The 20,790-nt window shown below is 41.2% G+C and overlaps 2 protein-coding genes across 2 annotated transcripts in view; one reads left to right on the top strand and one right to left on the bottom strand.

Moving 5' to 3' along the window:
- LOC141434196 (neuropeptide CCHamide-2-like) overlaps nt 1–20,790 on the top strand; it is an 83,814-nt gene that overhangs the window by 15,869 nt on the left and 47,155 nt on the right. The window lies entirely within an intron of this gene.
- On the bottom strand, nt 14,219–18,880 carry LOC141434524 (acid sphingomyelinase-like phosphodiesterase 3b). The gene is made up of 3 exons (XM_074096947.1): nt 18,765–18,880; nt 18,264–18,329; nt 14,219–14,373 (listed from the first exon to the last, which is right to left on the bottom strand). Exons 1-3 carry the CDS (start codon nt 18,832–18,834, stop codon nt 14,219–14,221), a joined length of 291 nt encoding a protein of 96 aa, XP_073953048.1. The 5' UTR covers nt 18,835–18,880.

Genomic DNA, 20,790 nt, shown 5'->3' with positions numbered 1-20,790 from the left:
CGACATTGTAGTCATGGCTGAGACCATGGAGGACCTCGGTGCTATGCTCGCTGACCTCAGTAGAGTTCCGACCGAGTTGGCCTGAAATGAACATGGAAGAAGAAGTCATGTCTAATGTCCATGTTGTACCAACTCCCGTAATAGTCGGAGACTCTGCGCTCGAAGTTGTTGACGACTATGTATACCTGGACAAACGGTCCAGTTAGGTAGGTCCACTTTGAGAAAGAGATCACTCGTCGAATCCGACTCGGCTGGGCAGCGTTCGGGAAGCTTCGTAGTGTCTTTTCGTCCAAATTACCGCAGTGTTTGAAGTCAAAAGTCTTTGACCAGTGTGTGTTGCCAGTGATGACATACGGATCTGAGACGTGGGCGCTAACGATGGGCCTCATGAGAAACTCAAAGTCACTCAGAGGGCTATGGAGAGGGCTATGCTCGGGTTTCTCTGCGGGATAGAATTAGAAATGATGATATCCGCAGTAGAACTAAGGTTACCGACATAGCCCGAAGAATTGCGAAACTAAAGTGGCAGTGGGCGGGGCACATTGCTCGCAGGACGGATGGCCGATGGGCCAGAGGTTCTCGAATGGCGTCCGCGGACCGGGAGACGAGCTGTCGGTAGGCCTCCAACAAGATGGAGCGACGACTTGGTTAAGATCGCGGGATCGCGGTGGATGCGGAAAGCACAAGACCGGTCTGAGTGGAGAGCCTTGGGGGAGGCCTATGTCCAGCAGTGGACGTCTTTCGGCTGACATGATGATGATGATGATGATGTACTCGTATGCCGTGTAGACAGAATGACAGTCTGTGGCATCGTAGCCCTTAAACGGATGGACGATATAGACCGTAAAATGCAGTTTTTACAAGCTTTTATTTAGTCGAAAATACAAACTGAGAAATGGATGCACAGAAAACCAGAAAAAGAGACCAGCGATGGGAATCGAACCCAGGTCCCCAGCAGTCCGTCCTGCGTGCTATAACCCCTACACCACCGCTGGAAGGACTCTAGACACGAATATTTCCTATGCATACATATCTCAGGTTGCTTATTTCTACTACGCTACTTATGCAGCAGCACTAGCGACATCTATGTTCCGCTCTCATCGAGAGACGTCACACTCTTTCGGACCAACCGCTCACCCAGACAAGAGATGTCGCTACTAAGCAATCAAATTATGATTGGTCAGTTTGTATTTTCGATATGGTTTCACGGGATACCCGTAAAAGTAACAAATTTGGAGTTGAAAAAAAATACAAAATACTCCAAAAAACCAATCATACTTTTATTAGTTTCACCTGTCCCGTTGTCTGTTAGTCTGCCTGTCTGTCTGTCTGTCTGTAATCAAATCTTGAAAGTTAAATTCGACCAACTTCCAGTAGTTGGATTGCCTTGAGATTTTGGTATAATTGTGTAAATTGCGTGACAATAGAATAATCTGATAGTGACATCCTGTCTCCACAGGACGGCACTCTTCAACAGTTAATGGCATCGACTTGGTATGCAAATGTAGTCTGGGTGACAATATAAGAAAAATCAACAAAAAGTACAGTCAGCAAAAAAGCTTCTATTAAACATGAAATTTTTACCAAAAACTTATTTTACGTGAAAGCGAGTTCCTCGAGGTGGTTCTTAGCTATGGTTTATAAAATTGGTTTCAGCACTTTTTAGCTCTAAAATGAGAATGTTGGGGGTTTTCAACTTTACTATTATAATTTAGAATTATATTCTTTACAATCATTGTTCCATTTAAGTAGTAAGTACTGTTCAACACAGTGTTTTATTTTTAGGGTCCCATACCTCAAAAGGAAAAAAACAGAACCATTTTTTATACATTAAAAATCTGTTTTTCCCTATAAATTTTGTAGGTTTACTTAGTTATCCGTATGTCTATCTATCTGCCTGTTAGTCCGTCAGTCTTTTCGAGACCCCTTTTCTAAGGAACGCGTGGAATTATATCAAATACTTAAGTCTGCTACACCTTGAAGCAGTGAAAGCAGTAGTTTTTTTATGTTGTCGGTATACGTCAGTAATTATCCTAAACTTGCCGCCACTGCGTACATTTGCTTTAGGAGAGCGGCTCCTCTAATATTGACAACGGATGGCCAAGTGGTAAGAGAACCTGACTACGAAGCTTGAGGTCCTGGGTTCGATTCCCGGCCGGGGCAGACATTTGTGTAAATAATACGAATGTTTGTTCTCGTGTCTTGGATGTTTAATATGAATTTATCTATACAAGTATGTTTAACTTTTCCGTTGCCTAGTATCCATAGTAAATTGGTACAAGCTCGGTCAATTTGTGTCAAGTGTCCCTTTTTTTTTATATTTAATATTCATTGAAAAGATCCCTTTTAGGGATAAGTTCGCCTTTGTACTATTTTTTTTTTGTTGTTCTTTTTATATTATTTTTGTGTTTTATGTACAATAAAGTATTTACATACATACATACATATTCATAGATACCTACAAATTTGTATGGAACCCTCAATACGCGAGTCTGACTTGTGCTTGCAATTGCATTTTTCTGCCATTAATATTTCCGGTTGGTTGATTCGATTTCTCGGTTGTTTGGTTAGTGGGATACCACTGCCGTGAAAAGCCACAGGAGGTGCGGGTTCGAATTCAGTTCAGCGATCCATAAATCATAGATTTCTATTATTATTATTTAAATTATCAAGCAGGCAGTTGAAGAAACGTATTGCTAATATAAAAATGAAAAGAGTGGAAAAACTAGTAAGAAAATAAATATGTAAAATTAACTATGGTATACAGCAGGTGAAGGTACTTTAGTTCATTCCCAGTCCAATTTATTTTTCCAACTCATAACACCTAAATAGTAATGATAATATAGTCACATGTATGAGGCCAAGCGCTCACGCGACGTGTCGAGAGATGGTTCAACGTCCCCGCAAAAGTTCACGATAACCTTTACATGGTGACGTCATCGTTTTACTAGCTCGAGCAAAGGTTGCTCCCGCACTATAATAGCTAGGGAGCTATTACTATGAGTTCGACATTACTATGCCGAATTTCAAGTCAAGTAAGAACCAGTGTTATCTGTCAGTCAGTCAGTCGGTCAGTTTCGGTCGGTCAGGTGGTAAAGTGACCCGGTGCTATTGTAGCTGGGGCGGATATTGTATCTGAGCCGTCTGATGGCGTCCTTACGACGCCATGTTCTTCTCGACCATTTCACGTTGTGTTCGCCAGAAGACTGTCTTCACACAACACACATGAACATTGCAACATAGCGTCGTAAGGACGACATCAGAAGGCTCAGATACAATATTCCCCCAGCTATAATAGCCCCGGGTCACCTTACCTACTGTTTTATAAGTAAGTAAGGATTGTATAGCTAGCTAAAAGTAAACGCTTTAATGGTGTGGCGTCGTTACAACTCGATTCTGACCGACTTGCATACATTGTTTGTACATGAGACTTTATCGATGACAATAAATATGTCAAAGCTCGTGAATTGGCATTCTTTAATTGCAACTGTGTGGAAATCCATTCAAAAATACCTAACTCACACTTTTTTTACTATTCGGGTTGCAAACGAAAATGTTTACTCTACTCTAAAATTACATTCATCATCATCATCATTAGCCGGAAGACGTCCACTGCTGAAAAAAGGCTTACTCATTTAATTTTTTTTTTTTTTTATGCGACTGGATGGCAAACAAGCAAGTGGATCTCCTGATGGTAAGAGATCACCACCGCCCATAAACATCTGCAACACCAGGGGTTTTGCAGATGCGTTGCCAACCTAGAGGCCTAAGATGGGATACCTCAAGTGCCAGTAATTTCACCGGCTGTCTTACTCTCCACGCCGAAACACAACAGTGCAAGCCCTGCAGCTTTATATTATTTATAATATTTCAAGAATCTGTCATCAAAAACAAGAATAGATTCTACTCTAATAAATAACGCCGCTAGAATGTAAATAGCCCAATTAAAGAATATCAACTACGGCATTTAAAACTTTAACATTTTCACAAACGTTCTATTTTCAATCGTAAATTTCAAATTGGGCATCAGCCTCTCTATGTACACCTATATCTATTATCTCTCTATATACCTGTGTTTTCTGTACTGAACTAAAATAATTTCTTTGCTCACCCGCGACCTAATTCCTAATTCCAGCAATAGCAATTGATAAAACACGCCTTGACAGTAAATAAATAAAAATTCAAGGTAGTTTTATGACGATTAAAATTTATTAATATTTTGTGGGTAGGTTTGTGTTGTTTGGGAGGAAAAATATAGGTGGGTACTTAGGGAGTTACAGTGACAAATTAAAACGGTTGTTGTGGTTTGTTAGTCCAACATCTGGTAGCATGGTGTACGGTTGTGTTCCTCTGAAGATGAGCTCTGGTTAAGCTCGAAACGCGTCAGTGTAGTTTGGTGGTGGTAATAGATGGGTTTGTGTGATTTGTATGTTTTCTTACAGTGTGGAGGTGGAGGAACTGCATGAACACGCATATTTTGCATAAACTTAGCTATCATAAGATCGCGGGTGAGTTGATATGGACCCCCGCAAAGTAACGCCTGATTCAATAAATTATTTTCTGTACTGCTTATGTTGGCGTTAAATAAGATTTATTGCATTGCATTGTAGGCATCGGCCTCAAATCTAGATTTTAGCGATGCTTCCAAATCTCTTTACAACTAAAGTTGCTGGATCCTTGCAATCTCCATCATACAATTGCCCCGCTAATCGCGCAACTATAGCAATAAACCGAGAGATAACTGCATGTTTGTCTATGCTTATCTCTCCCGACACTATCTGAACCCCTTAATTAGCTATGCCCATAAATTGAGGGGTGAAATAATAATACGGGCGTACACGCACGTACTCTAAGCGATAGCTCGTTGCTTTATGGGATGGTGTTGAGATTTAAGAAAGCTTTAAGTGTGTGGATTTCATAAAGATTACTATAGATCAGTGGTTCCTAACCTTTTAACCCTTGGAGTGGCAAGCGTCCGGGTCCCGGCACACCCTTGTTTGGCAGGCGACCGGCTCCCGGCACGCTGTCCAAAAACCTTGAGTGGCAAGCGACCGGCTCCCGGTCGTTGGCGGGTGACGTATTTCACTAACAAATATAAACTGGTAGACCTATATCTCGCTTGCTTATTCTTGCAGAATGCGTTCATAAATAGACAAGGATGGCATTTATTAACGGCCGCGACAACACTACGGAAGAAATTTCGTTCTTATCGTTTACTCAAGTTTCACTGTGTGGCCGCTGCCGTGCGCTGGTATTTTTGGAAACCTCGTATTATACTATTATTTGATATTGAAAGACTATAAAAGGGCTTTGTTTCGTAAATAAATTAATATTTACGAAATAAATCAGTGTTTCCTACAGGTAATTGTTTTATTTTGTAATTATAGTTATTTAATACATGACTGAGAAAAATTTGGTTATCAGATATTTGATAATGAATAATAAAGTTCACAGAAATTGAAGGTCATTCATTGTTATTTAATTAGATATGCCATTTTATGCTAAACTATCACTGTAAGGCTTATCTATAAAATTAAAGTAGTTTTTTTTTGGTGATATTTTTAATAAAATTCGCGAATTCGCGAAATTAATTCGTAGGTGTCACTGCAGTCAAGAAAGATTTTTTCAAAATGGCCGCGCGCTTGACAGTAAATTTTAAATATGGCGCTGCCATTCCACAGGTTAATATTTTTACCCATTATACTTTCTGGGAAAACAGAATTTACTCCCCTTCCCCCCTTACAATTTAATGAATAGATACAACGCAAGCAAATAAAAATATCTTTATTAATCACAAAAATACTTTGAACATTTAAAACCAGTTAAAATGTTTAATTTTTTTCAACTATAACAATAAGTAAAAATAACAGCTAGAAAGAGATACCACGTGCGGTAGGTACTTACTGAGCGGCGATCTATCTTTTTTTTTACTATTTAGCTAGGTATTTAATTAGATATGGTCTTAGTTATTAGGTTCTTTAATACCCCCAGAGAATAGCTGTTTTATCCCCGCGGGGGTAATTACCCCTAGGTTCGGAACCACTGCTATAGATAGTGCCATTATAGTTGAAGTAAATTGATTACACACACAGCTAATGAAGAACGGATTGCATAAAGCGAGAATGAATGAAATGTTTTTTTTATTCGACTGGATGGCAAACGAGCAAGTGGGTCTCCTGATGGTAAGAGATCACCGCCGCCCATAAACATCTGCAACACCAGGGGTATTGCAGATGCGTTGCCAACCTAGAGGCCTAAGATGGGATACCTCAAGTGCCAGTAAGTTCACCGGCTGTCTTACTCTCCACGCCGGAACACAACAGTGCAAGCCCTGCTGCTTCACGGCAGGATTAGCGAGCAAGATGGTGGTAGCAATCCGGGCGGACCTTGCACAAGGCCCTACCAACAAACACACTGCAAACACTGATTGAGTGAATGTCAAAATCCTGGTGTCATTACATGCCATGTTCTTGTGAGCGTGACGTCAACTCTGCTACTACGAAATTCGAAAATCGAAGTTCGTATCGTATCGTCCCTCTCACACTCGTATTAAATAATATTAGCGTCAGCGGGAAGGAACTACGATTTTCGAATGTCGTAGTAGCCCCTCTGGTGGCACTACCTATAGCCGTTACCCATGGATACATTCTCTCGCATAAACCATACATCGTGGCCTTCGCTTACCATCATCATCATTAGCTGGAAGATATCCACTGTTGAACAAAGGCCTCCTCTTTAGAACGTCACAATGAACAACAACCTCACCAATGAGGGCTATCGCGTATGAATTCGCCGCTAGAGGCGCTAGTGTAGCGTGAGGTTTTCGAAATGTCAAATCTCATAGTTTTTGGGCGAGCTACGCGGGCTTATTTATAATTAGAATAATTTTGTGAATATTTTGCATTACCTGAAATTAACTATGGAAATTATGCGTTACGGGGCAATTAATGTCCGTGTTTTGAGACAGTTTTGTTTTTCGGAAACTTTTGTCCTCCCTTTTTTTCGAACAAAACGGGACTACGCAACACTGGTTGCTATTATATAATATATTTTTATAGTCGGTTTTAAGGTGTATTAAATATGATTTTAATCTAAACTTTGTTTTCACGCCCGTAATAACAGACTTTGAAAGCCACACTAAAACCTCATGCAACAGTGGCGCCATCTAGAAAGACAAAAAACGATAGCCCTCATTGCATTCATCGGCAACGAAAACCGAACCGGACCGTGGCATTGAAGTATCCTGAGGGTTCGGTATACCATACAGCAGGAAAGTAATAAAACACGTCTTGAGTATACGGCATATATTGACAGACTGAAGTACCCACATATATGACACCTCCACCCTTAATGTTTAAGTCCTGTCCAAGGAAATAAGATACTTTTAACTAACACTAGGATAATACGCAAAAGGTGCATACATTTTAAAGATCTCACTTCTAATACATGCATATTTCCATATGCGTCTTAAAATTAACGTAGTAGGTAAGGTTACATCATGAGCTTGGTTACATTATGTATTTATCTTATCTATAGCCACTAAAGTTAACCTTATTAGATACTTAACTAACTTAATCTATTTCAAGTTGCTGTTTACGTATTCTATGAGGAAGTGGTCGAAGTGTAGGTCGTGGTGACGGGGGCGGGGCAACAGACTGAACAATTTTATTATTTCGGTCCACCACCGAACCTTCCGTGTTAGTGAATGATTTCTCACCCGCTTCCGTCACCGCACCCACATCTGAGGACTCGTTCTCACCCCCTTCGGACTTTGACCCATCGTCTCCGTCCCTGTCAGGATATGTAACATTTGAAAATCCGGATCGGCGCCTTATCTGGTCGATATGTCTATGGATTAGTCGGCCGTCACCGTTATCCACTGCGTACCTATTACCACCCTCTATACCCGCTACCGTGCCCTCGACCCACCGATCGCGGCCGCTGTAGCTGCGCGCCCAGACTGGTTCGCCCTGCGCGACGGCGCGCGCGACGCCTCCCGCCGCCCTCACCTGTCGGGTTTGTGCGTCTTTGACGCGGCCTTCTACCGCCCCCTCGCTGCGTAGTAAGTCTAAGCGCGTCCTGAGTGATCGCCTTTGCAAAAGCATCGCGGGACTTTCACCAGTGGTGCTATGCGGACTGGTCCTGTACGCCATTAAATAAGTTTGTAATGCGGCTTCTACATCAATATTGTCTCGGTATGCTTTTTTAATGGCGCGTTTACACAATTTAACGGCATTCTCAGCGGCACCGTTTGACGACGGATGGTACACTGGTGAAAACGATTGTCGTATCCCATTATGTTTCAAAAAATCACAAAATTCGGAACTTGTAAACGGCGGTCCCTGGTCGGATACTACTTCGACTGGTAACCCGAACCTCGCGAAACTTTCCCTGAGAACCTTGATCACTGACATCGCATTTGTTCGTGCCATTTCAAAAATTTCCAGCCATTTCGTGCTGGAATCTATTAATACTAAAAATGTTTTACTTTTATATGGTCCTAGGAAATCTAAATGTATCCTAGTCCATGGTTGTGCCGTATAAGGCCAGGGTGCGGGAGGGGCGCGCGGGGCGCCGGCGCCTCCGCTGCGCACGTCTCGCAGCGCTGGCACAGTTCCTCTACTTGGGCGTCCAGGCCCGGCCACCACACGTAGCTGCGAGCCAACGCCTTCGTCTTTACGATGCCCATGTGACTAGCGTGTAACTGTTTCAATATAGTGCTCCGCCATGCTAATGGTATTATCATCCTGTAGCCCCACATTAAACAACCACGGTCTATATAAATCTCGTTTCTTCTGACATAAAACGGTTTAATATCATCATCCTGGCACGTCCCGGGCCAACCGGATTGAGCGTACGTCATTATCCTACTCAATACAACATCTTTTTGCGTGGCATTCTTTACATCCTGATTCAGTACCGGTAAAAAGCTTTCTACAAAATGAACGTAGGTTATATCTTGCACCGTTCCGCGCTCCTTACCCGTCTGTGGCAGTCGCGACAACGCATCCGCACAGTTTTTAGTGGACGATACATACTCAATAGAATAATCGTAGCCCGATAAAAGAACGGCCCAGCGCTGTAAACGTGACGCGGCCATTACCGGTATTCCCACCTTACTACCCAGTATATACGTGAGTGGTTTATGGTCTGTTCTTAATATAAATTTCCTACCATACAGGTATTGATGAAATTTTCTGACTCCATAAACGATGGCAAGTGCCTCTCTGTCGATCTGTGCGTACGCCCGCTCGGCTGGTGTTAGTGTGCGTGAGGCGTAGGCCACAGGCCGCTCACCCTGCGGCGTCAAATGGGAGATGACCGCTGCTACGCCCACGCCGCTAGCGTCAGCCGTCAATACTAATGGCAACGAGGTCGAATAATGTATGAGCACTTCACTGGAGCCTAGCGCTCTCTTCACCTGATCGAATGCGGCCTGGCACTCCATATTCCACTCGAAAGTAACTCCCGCTCTTAACAGATTATATAATGGTGCTAAAATTGTGCTCACATTTCTTATAAATTTCCCATAGTACATAACCATGCCTATAAAAGCCTTTAACTCCGATACATTGGTGGGCGTAGGCGTGTTTGTGATAGCTTTAACCTTATCTGAGCATGTGTGCACCCCCTGCTTGCTGATGACGTAACCTAAATAATCAACTGATTTAGCAAAAAAAACACACTTGTCTTGCCTTACACGTAGCCCAAAAGCTTGTAACCGCTCGAACACTTTATGTAAATTGTTAATGTGGTGATTGGTGTCTTTACCGGTGATTATTACGACATCGAGAAATACGCCTACGTTGGGTATATCCGCGAATAATTGCTCTAAACGCCGCTGAAAAATGCCCGGACTAGACGCCAGTCCGTATACCAGTCGGTTATACCTAAATAAACCCTTGTGTGTATTAATTACTGTATATTTTTTTGATTCGTCCAACTCGAATTGCGCATACGCCTGCGACAAATCAATTTTACTAAATCGATCGCCCCCGTCCAACCGGGCTAGCAGATCTTCTACTTTAGGCAGTGGATAACGGTCGACTTCCAATACTTTATTTAAAGTTAACTTATAGTCGGCGCATATTCTAATGTTACCGTCCTTTTTGACGACGGGCACGATGGGCGTCGCCCAGTCAGAGCGGTCGACGGGAGTGAGCACGCCGTCGCGCACCAGCTGTTCCAGCGCGCGCTCCACCGGCTCGCGCAGCGCGTACGCCAGCGGGCGCGCGCGCAGGAACACCGGCCGCGCCCCGGGCCGCAGGTGGAACCCCACTCGTCCCCCGGTGAAACGGCCCAGTCCGTCTTCGAACACTTTACAGTATCTGGAACTGAATTCCTTTAGATTAAAATCAATATTTTCACTTAGCTTATTGACACTTTCACACATATACTTAGGTAACTGTACATTCAAGGTTGCTATCCATTGTCTGCCTAAAAGAAGTGTTTTACCATTCTTTATAATGTATAAATCAAGATATTTCTTCTTATCTTTGTACTGAACTAAAGGTTTAATTACACCTACGGGCCTAACTACCTCCCCCGTGTAGTATCTCAACAATAAGTTACATTTCTTTATAGTAAATTTTTTAAATTCCGTTTCATAAAGGTCGTAACTTATACAAGAAACGGCGCTGCCCGTATCACACTCCATATACATGCTTTTACTATCTATACTAATGGGTATCATTATCGGCTTACAGTTCTCGATCGCTAATTGATTTATGCAGATCTCGATTACCTCGTCACTGTCCTCACTGTCCGTGCCTGCGTCCGCCGTCACCTCCAGGTTGTGATGCCCCGCCAGGTTAGGACATACGCGCTGCAGGTGTCCTATTTGGTTGCACACCCGGCACACGTATCGCACAAATTTGCACGCCGCTGGCGCTTCAACGTGTGTGCTCCCGCACACGGTGCACTGTTGCTGCGCCGCCTGCCTAGCCACCGCGCCCATGCCAGGCCGCGCCAGCGCGCTCGCGCCCGGCCCGGCCTCGCCCGCGCCGGCCGGCGCCCGCGCACCGCCTGCTGTCCGCCACCGCCAACCCGCTGTGCCGGTGCGCCGCCTGCATTGCGCTGCCACATTCCCGCCATGACTTGGCAGTCCACCTGCTTCACGTCATCTATCGGTTTCTGACGCCCTTCCACAACAGCCGCGTCTTTCTCAGCCGCCTCCATGCTTACTGCCATCCTGTATGCCTTCACGAAGTCTAACGTATCTTCCGTGAATAGACGTTGCCGTATGACCTCACTGCTGATCCCGCACACGAGCTGGTCTCCGAGGCTCTCTTCGAGCCAGTTGCCGAACTCGCATGTTTTCGACATCCTCTTCAGCACTGCCACGTATTCTGCTAGGTTTTCACCGTTACCCTGTTTCCTCTGTCGAAATTTAAAACCGTTCGGCGAGCACACTCGGTTTCGGTTGTAAATGCTTTTCCAATATGGCCGTTATTTCTTTAAAAGAGTGAGTAGTAGGCTTTTTTGGTGTACATAAATTGACTAGTAATTCGTAACATTCTGCACCCATAACAGTTATTAGCGTCGGCACTTGTTTGTCACTCGCGATCCCGTTAGCTATGAAGTATTGCTCCAAGCGCTCGACGTATAACCTCCAATCGTCCGCGTGCACTTTGAACTCGCCGATTTTACCGATCGACATTTCTTTTTTTTTTTTTAAATCTTTCACTTTTTACACGTTGCGCACGGATTCTTATTAAACGTCGTCGCCACTGAAGTATCCTGAGGGTTCGGTATACATACAGCAGGAAAGTAATAAAACACGTCTTGAGTATACGGCATATATTGACAGACTGAAGTACCCACATATAAGGTAAGGTAGGTATAAGGTAGTTTAAGGCAGCTCTTAAAGCACAACATATAAGAAAATTCTGCAACTATTAATATTATACTGTGTGACTGTCAGTAAAATTACCCCATAGTAAATTTTGCTTATGAGAGGGACTTTTGCTAACACTGGATATTTATAGATAAGACCAGCTAATTTGCACCGAACCCTCGCCGCGCGAGTCCGACTTTCACTTGGGCGGTTTTTTTACCAAAACATTTTTTTAAGGCTTTATTACAAAAACTGTTGTAGTTATCTACAGCATCTTTAAAATGCTTTAGCAAACTCATTATTTATTAACACCCGGACAATCTTAAGTACTACTATTCCGTCACAACAAGAGAATTAGACCAAACTTTGGGACCTTAATAATCAAAGTTTCACTCCCAACTGGTTATTATTTAAAGAGGAGTAAGCCTCAATTTGGGAGCAGAAACTCCGGTTGCCAAGGAAACTAAATATTCATCGCAGCGGCGAGCAAGTTTGAATATGACCAAGGGTTATTATGCATGCGGCTGGCGAGTAGGACATGGGACACTGAAGTCCGCAGAAACCTGTAATTGAGATAGTTATTCCCCTTTTGTGCGCCTCGGACACTGTGCTCGCTGGTAAGTGCCTAGTTTTCATTGTTAGGTAGAAACGTATCAGTTTTAGAGTTAAAACGAGGTCTGGTAATTCACAAAAGGGTATTCAAAATGCCTAGTGCGAACGACGCGTAGTAAAGTTGTGGAACGACTTCATTCTATCGTGTTTACTTGAGTTTATAAGCGAAAAAACTTGTAGGTAGAGTGCAAATTAAAAAGGATGGAAAAGAACTAGAAATGGTCATGTTTTGAGTCAATGTGGCAATTTCATTTAAGTAACTAGCTTTAATGGCAAGTAAATTTAATTTAACGCGAGCAGGCCTACCACTACCACAGGCGAGTTGCCATTCGTTGTGGCGTTTTAAGAGGCAGGCCTTTGTTCAGCAGTGGATGTCTTACCACTGATGGTGATGTTAATGAATTCAATTTAGAATCCTTATTGTTACATAAGGATATAGTTGATGCGTTTGTTTTTGCTAGCGACTGCAGGGCTACTACGAAACTCGAAACTCGAAATTCGTGTCGTACCGTCCCTCTCGCTCTCGTATTAAATAGTATAAATCGACACGACACGAACTTCGAGTTTCGTAGTAGAACTGCTGCTTTCCTAGTGGTTGCAAAACTTGTGTAAGTAAGGGTGAGTGAAACATGTCTGTGTTTAATTAAATTACCTATGCGTCAATTCGACTAACTAGCGTACCTTGTAACTAACAATAATCAATCAACTTTTACCAATGAAGGTTTTTCGAAAGGTGAGATATTGCTAGATGACGTTACTCGTAGCATCGAGAGGGCCGTTTGAAGTTGCGTCTTGCTTGCAATGAGGGCTATCGCGTATTAATTCGCCACTAGAGGCGCTAGTGTAGCGTGAGGTCTCCGAAATGTCAAATCTCACAGTTTTTGGGTGAGCTACGCGGGTTTATATAAAATTAGAATAATTTTGTGAATATTTTGCAATATTTGAAATTAATTATGGCAAATATGTGTTCCGGGGCAATGAATGTCTGTGTTTTGAGACATTTTTGTCTTTCGGAAACCTTTGTCCTCCCTTTTTTCCGAACAAAACGGGGACTATGCAACACTGTGGCATGCTCGATATTTTTATGGTAAGGTTTTAAGGTGTATTAAATATGATTTTAATCTAAACTTTGTTTTCACGTCCGTAATAACAGACTTTGAAAGCCATACTTAAAAACCTCACGCAACAGTGCGCCATCTAGTGAGACAAAAAACGATAGCCCTCATTGGCTCACTTTGTTATTTACTAATCACAAACGTGTCGCAAATGCAAACGCCAGCTTGCCTATTTACCTAATGAAATTTAGCCGGATAACTCACATCTTTAATCGAGTTTAGCTCGACATTTTTCGGGCTAATTCCTATCCCTTTTTCCCGGAGCAACGTGGACGTGACTCGGCGACTACCCGACGAAACTACGTACTGGCGCAGAACTACCCACGTTTTTATCGTTATTTTTGTTATAATTGTCAAATGTAGGTAGGTGGCACACAACACTAATAACACCCTTCTGTAAAGGTACGTTCACACCAATCGATGACGCAGCACAAGTATCTAACACTGTTTTCCAACTTGGGGGTACCGACCAACCACTATCCCGCATTACGGCCGCCATGCTTTGTTCAGGGCCTTAGAGCTATCATAATTATGGTTGCGGTATTTTCTTGTGCTCTGGGGGCACGGCAGTGCCCCGCCAAGATGGGAAAAAAAGAAGGCGGGGCACTATCTTTTCTCGAACCGTTTTGTCGTAAGATTGTTTACAGAGATACACTTACCCAGTCCACAGGACGAACTCCAAGGTGTCAGGATGCCTGGCAGCCATTAGGGCTGCCGCGCTCTGTATCAGGGCCCAGGAGCTATCGCAGGTGTGGTCGCGGTGCCTTTCGTTGCGATGGTTGTGTTCGGAACCGCCACGGTGCCTGCAGCCTGAATGGTACAGATATTAAGTTAGATTATGGAAATTAGGTAACCCAGGTGCTCGAACTTCATAATCAGGCTACCTAATCACTAGGCTCGACGTGGGGAGCACTCTATAGAGCGACTTGTGGTACAGGGAAGGGTCAACAGCAAAAGACCAAGAGGACGTTCTCCCATGCGCTGAACTGACCAGATAAAAGCCCTAGCAAATACTCCTCTCAACACATGCGCCAGAGAAGCGACAGCCAGGGAGAACTGGCGTGGAATAGTTCGACGTGGTAAGTGACCTCGACTGCTCTGCCAAGAGTATCCGACAAAGAAGAAGAACCTAGACCAGGGATGGCGAACTTTACGCCTATTATACAGTCGAGGGCATAAATTTCTATACAACCATAGCATCAAATATCTATTTTAAATGAATGCCATACGATTAAATAAATAAATCAAATATGTGTATACATTGACCTTGTGGTTAGTGGCATAAAGGCGTAGGTATAGATATTTTTGACGTCTTGGTAACGTAAAAGTTTGTTAAATTGATAAATTAATCAATGTTTATTATTTTATGTAACTATCGGAACTGTTGCATGTTAGTTTTTAATTATTTTTTATGTTACTTTACAATAGTTTGTTACGAGTATTTATACTAAGCTATTTATGTGTTGTGGAAATGAAGTTTTTATCTATCTATCTACATATCTATCATACATATATTTATGCCCTTGACTGTAGCTACTAATGGACCAGCCTATAAAATTGACCAAATTGTTTAGGGTCAGTTAATTCGATTATTAGTGACGTGCCGGAATCGTTTTGTTGTCAGCCACATCTACCAAACGTGCAGTATGTAGCTGTTCCTGCACTAGGAACACAAATAAATAATAATATAATAATAAATAATAATGTTTTCTGTATCGCTTACTATTTCTGGTGTGCAAAAAAAGTGTCATGTATTGGTATTAAAATTCAGTAGGTAGAATCATAGAAAATATAATATGTTTGTAATTTTACTACACAACTGAGCCCCGGTTGTCATTATTATCTGCATTGAGTCTGTTTTTATTATGATTACCAAATTGCATTATGTCTAATTTAAATTGTGATTCAAAACACTTCAAACTTTATTTTTCATGTGAAACGTTTTAGTTAAATATACCTAACAATTTGTTTCACTAATAAATATTTGACATAATTTGATTTCAATATAAGACATTTACGATACAATACAATAGATAGAATGATTATTTATTGTACACCAGAAATAGTAAGCGATAAGTACAGAAAACAAGTAAAATATAAAAAATATGAAAATATTGCTGCAAGTTTCAGAAATTCTGTCTCCATTGAATACTTAATCTTGCTTTTAGTTTGAGCTGAAATATGGATGTAGGGGGGCTTAAGTACGAGACTTGTAATAAAGACGTCCCTTTGGGATTTAAACTATAATTAATTAAGTACATTGTGGGTAGTAAAGCAACAGCAACAGACATGTTTTTATAACGAAGTCCTTTAAACTTCGATAGTTATGCTAAGACTAGAATTTAGCACAGTTTAAACAATGAAACGTTTCAAGTCACGTGAATTGTGTGTAGCAGTAAAATTGTAATAAAATAAAAAAAAACGGACAAGAGCTTGTCGGACACACCCAAGACAGGGTGCCGTAGGTAGCCTTTACGAAAAAGATCTTTTAAAGGAATAAGATCGCTTCTGTACATAATATATCAACATTTATCAGTTGTGCTTTTTTGTTTATTTTTGTACTTTATTATTGTTGGATCACTTATTTCCAGACTTTTTCTTTTACCTTTTATTTCATGCTGCCCTCTTTGAAAATGCGTGCTAAGTCAAAAAACTATGCAACAAATTCAAATTAAAACATTATAAAGTCATATAACTTTAAATAGTTATTCAGTACTAGACCAAAAACAAATAACCCTAGCACTAAATTCTCAGGTCATTTCGCAGATCGCACACCTCACCAACTAACATTCCAGTTAACTGCGCTCACGAGAGCCACCTGGCTATAATATAAATAACTTGGAAACCCAGAGAATATTCCAGAGGACTCGCATGTTAGAGCATTAAGCCATACGGAGGCAACAAGCGCACTAAACTTATTCCTCTACAAGAAGACGACAAATAAGTTTTTGTTAAAATATCATTTTCCGTACAAGCTTTTTTGTTGTCTGTACTTTTTGGTCAATATACCTACTTGTATTGTCATCCAAACTACTTTACCGTACCAAATTTCAAGTCGATGGCATTACCTAACCACTGAGAAGTTCAATATTACAAAAGTATGCCTTCACGTGAATCATTAAAATTGAATCAAAATAAACTTGCAAGATTCGACCCAACAACAACAATGTTCACATCATCATCACACTGTCTTCAGCCCCTCGCATCCATCCGCCGCTATCGACCCCCACACATACAATGTGGAGCCCAGAACCGGGGATAATATTAAAAACAGAGGCTCTATAGATCACCGGTAATTGGATCATCATGGTCTCACTTAATTAGAGTCAAAACTTAAGTTTTGGTTTTTTCTAACAAACTTAATCGTAAATTCAATGTACGCCATCCTAGAACCCAACTGACGTCGCCTGTCACGCTACAAGAAATATCAAACATTTTGCTTTACGAGTAGGTACATTGCTTCTTCTAATAAACTTTATGGTGTAATAAAAATGAAAAAACGAATTATTTTTAAAAATCTCTGAACTAATGTTGTTCAGTTTGACGAGTACAATCTACGTTTTAATTATTTGCCCGTGTTACAGGCCACACACGGTATATGTTATGGTGGCTGTAATGTTTTAGCGGAGGGTTCGGTCCCATTAATGACTTTTCCGGTTGGTTTAATGCTCTAAGATTCCAAGAGAATATTGTTTATTCTCTGATATTCTTATTACATGAGCGACGCTTTTTTTCGGCTTTCATATAGACATTGTGATCTTCGTGCAAGGTATTTGGAATGTTCTTAGGTTAACAAAGCATTGTATATTATCAATATATTGGCGTGGCTTCTTTTGCTATCAATAGGATTCTTTCTCAAAGGAATCCGTCTATTTTCAGCTTTACATATTGCTTTGTGTTTCAAAAGCATTTTCTTGTTTATTCAAAGACGTGGATGAAAAGGATTGATGTTGAAACAAATTTATCTTAATACATGAAATTAAACATGATATTTTCATGAGCCTTATTGTTAAACATGGATTTATTTGTAAACTAGCTTTTGCCCGCGGCTTTGCCCGCGTGGAATTCGGTTATCGCGCGTTGTTCCCTCAGGAACTGTGCATTTTCCACAGATAAAAAGTAGCCTATGTCACTCTCTTGCTCATAAACTATCTTTATGCCAAAAATCACGTTGATCCGTCGCTCCGTTTCGACGTGAAAGACGGACAAAAATACAAACATACAAACACACACTTTCGCATTTTTAATATTAGTATGAATTTACAGTAAATATTGCGGAAGACAAGAATTTAACTAAATTAAAGGTGGTGGTGATTCTGGTTCATTGCCGGGGTTGCAAAAAGTGGTGCACTTTGATGATTGCGTTTTTTTTTTCAGGAAGAAATTAATTTTAAATGATATTGTGACGGATAGCTCACGTCTTAAATCGAGTTTTTGTTCAAAAAAGAAAATCATAACACAAATTACTTAATCAGTAATACAAGCAAACTAAACAAAGTTGTCATCATCATATACACTCATTTTATAACAAACTAGAATTTACCGGTTAATTTAATTAATAACGCAGCCAGTCACATTTTTCATAATTTAAAAATAATAAAGCTACCAAACCAAGCTGTAAAAGTTAAAAACATCTCCATGCAGGTTCAACTCACCAACAGTGAATAAAAGAGCAAGTTATATATCAAATGTAAACGAACCTCTATGCAGCTCCAGGGAGTTGTGAAACGGGTCATAATGAAGATCTGTGATGTGCCAGAAGTAACCTGTGGACAAAAGTACAGCTGCAAATAAAGGTAATTTAGCTGATGCAAAATTCAGTTGAATTGAAAATAATGACATTACTAAATTTTCAGCGGAGGGAAAATTTTATTTTTGTGTAGGTAAACGTACCTAATACTTTGGCTATATTTCTAAAAATAAATTAATTAGGCCATCAATGCGAGAATGCCGCGTAGTCGAAGCACCTCAAATACTCGGCTTTGGAGCCGACGTATGACTTCGTGCCTTTTGCGGTCGAAACGGCTGGTCCTTGGGGGCTGAAGCCAAATCTTTTTGGTGTGGGAGCTGGGCCGTAGTCTGCGGGACAGGGGTTGCGACCCCCGCTCTGGGTCGTACCTGGTTCAGCAGATAGCGCTGGACATCCAGCGGGGAAATGCTGCTGGTGTAATGAGCACTTTTGAGCACTTTTAAGCACTTACCAATTTTCGCATCAGTCAGCGTAAGCCAGAACAGGCCGGTAATGTACACGATGAAGTTAGCAGGATTCATATTACAATGTTACATGACGCCGTCCTCCCTCCGTCATCGTTTCACACGGCCTGTGGACAATACAGATTGCTCAGTATCGCATAAATATTTCTACAATTTTAGCTGCTAATTGTGTAAATATTCGATAGATAAAATCGATGAAACTTACTATTTAGAACTACATATCGGTAGGATTTATAAAACAGAAAATCACTCTGCGTTTCAAAACTAGCATCGCAGTTGTAGGCAAAGTATTGTGTTGTTTGTGATTGTGTTGTCTCTTTGATGTGCATTAAAATACATGAAATTAAGAAATAACAAAATAATAATAAGGAACCGCTAGGATCAAATGAAACAAGACTGACCATGTCCGCATCTATTCACAGACAGAGCTAAGGGAGAGTGTAAGCCCTGCGGAGATGGTGGATGACCTATCTAGACCCGTTTTTAAACGACTGGTCAGACGTAAGTGTACCTATAGACAGAGTGAAATGAAAACACCTCCTGCGACACACCAGTTCTTCCTTTCCTTCGTATCTAAATCATCCCGTCATTGTTTGCCTCATATTTTAATACCTATCGCCAAAGACCCCTATTAATGGTAATTTTGATCCACCGCTCTGGATACATTCTACATGTCCAGTTCAGCCCAGTTTTCCAACTTTGCAATCTTTACTTACACCCACATCAGCAAAATGAGTTAGCTTAAGCTTATAAAAGCGAGAGTGGTTAGGTTTTAGTATTTTTAGCTTACCACGAAACCGTTAAAGAATTCGAATGGACAGCTTCCGCAGGCCGCCGACATTGCTTTGCGAAAACCTTAGCTATCTTGAACTAAAATTTATTAGAAACCTCCCAAAACCGGGGCTCACTTTTTATAATTTACGTGAGCCCTTAAAGACATGAACACAAAGTAATTTACCGTCGGTAAACATAAATAGCCCGGTACAGACCCTTCACGGGACGTTTACCAGACAAATCCCTTTTGTGCACAAGGGAGGAAAGCCACAGTAGGTTGCTGACCCATTTTTTGCTCGTGAAGAAAAGTTTACTCTATAGACGACTAAATAGATTAGATTGATTACAAAGCTTGTGGCTTTAGATTAGATTCCTGTGGCACTTTAGTGGCAGTGGGCTTATAACACGAAGAAGTGATGGCCGCTAAAGCCAACGTGTTTTTAAATGAACCTACTGAGAGACCCGGTGTGGATAGACTCATTTCAAGGTTGACTGATGACCTGGTAAAGGCTTGAAAAGTCCAATTGATGCGGGGCAGCAGGACCAGGCAATGTGCTGTTCTTTTGGGGAAGCCTATGTTCAGATAGTAGACCTCTTTTGGCTGACAACGATGATAATGATTATGATGAATAAACAGACACTTAGTGCGTATATAACGAGCAAACAAAGTGTCAACGAAGTGTTTTTAAGCAAACATATTTCTCCGCCATTCTCGTTTAAAATTTGTAAACGCGTCCGATAACTATATGGCATTTTGTCGAATCAATTTTGTTTTTTTTTTTTCAAAATAGCGGAGTTATGAGAGTTTGGAAGAGTGCGGTATACATTTCATCAGTTTAAAGCTATGCAAAGACAGACTCGCGAGGTCTTTAAATCATAAAAGCACTAACTTTATGGGTACCGCAATCGCTCTTGATGGCAAACGAGGTTGTGGTCTAAGAAGGGCCAAGCGTGCCAAGTCCAGTAACATTATAAATAAATAAATATCACGGGACAATTCACACCAATTGACCTAGTCCCAAAGTAAGCTCAGCAAAGCTTGTGTTATGGGTACTAAGCAACGGATAAATATAATTATGTAGATAGATACATAAAACATATTAAATACATATTAAACACCCAAGACCCGAGAACAAACATTCGTATTTCATATAAATATCTGCCCCGACACGGAATCAACCCGGGACCTCAAGCTTCGTAGTCAGGTTCTCTAACCACTAGGCCATCTGGTCGTCATTA

This window comes from Choristoneura fumiferana, chromosome 13, assembly GCF_025370935.1.
Source record: "Choristoneura fumiferana chromosome 13, NRCan_CFum_1, whole genome shotgun sequence".
NCBI classification, from domain to species: domain Eukaryota; kingdom Metazoa; phylum Arthropoda; class Insecta; order Lepidoptera; family Tortricidae; genus Choristoneura; species Choristoneura fumiferana.
Note: the sequence above shows the minus strand (reverse complement) of the source record. Positions and strands in the feature narration are given on the sequence as shown.

Coding starts and splice junctions, on each gene's coding strand:
- LOC141434524 (XM_074096947.1), bottom strand. CDS start 18,834: ATGAATCCTGCTAACTTCATCGTGTACATTACCGGCCTGTTCTGGCTT. Junction 18,330..18,764: donor GCTGACTGATGCGAAAATTG/GTAAGTGCTTAA, acceptor TTTTGTCCACAG/GTTACTTCTGGCACATCACA. Junction 14,374..18,263: donor CTCCCTGGAGCTGCATAGAG/GTTCGTTTACAT, acceptor TGTACCATTCAG/GCTGCAGGCACCGTGGCGGT.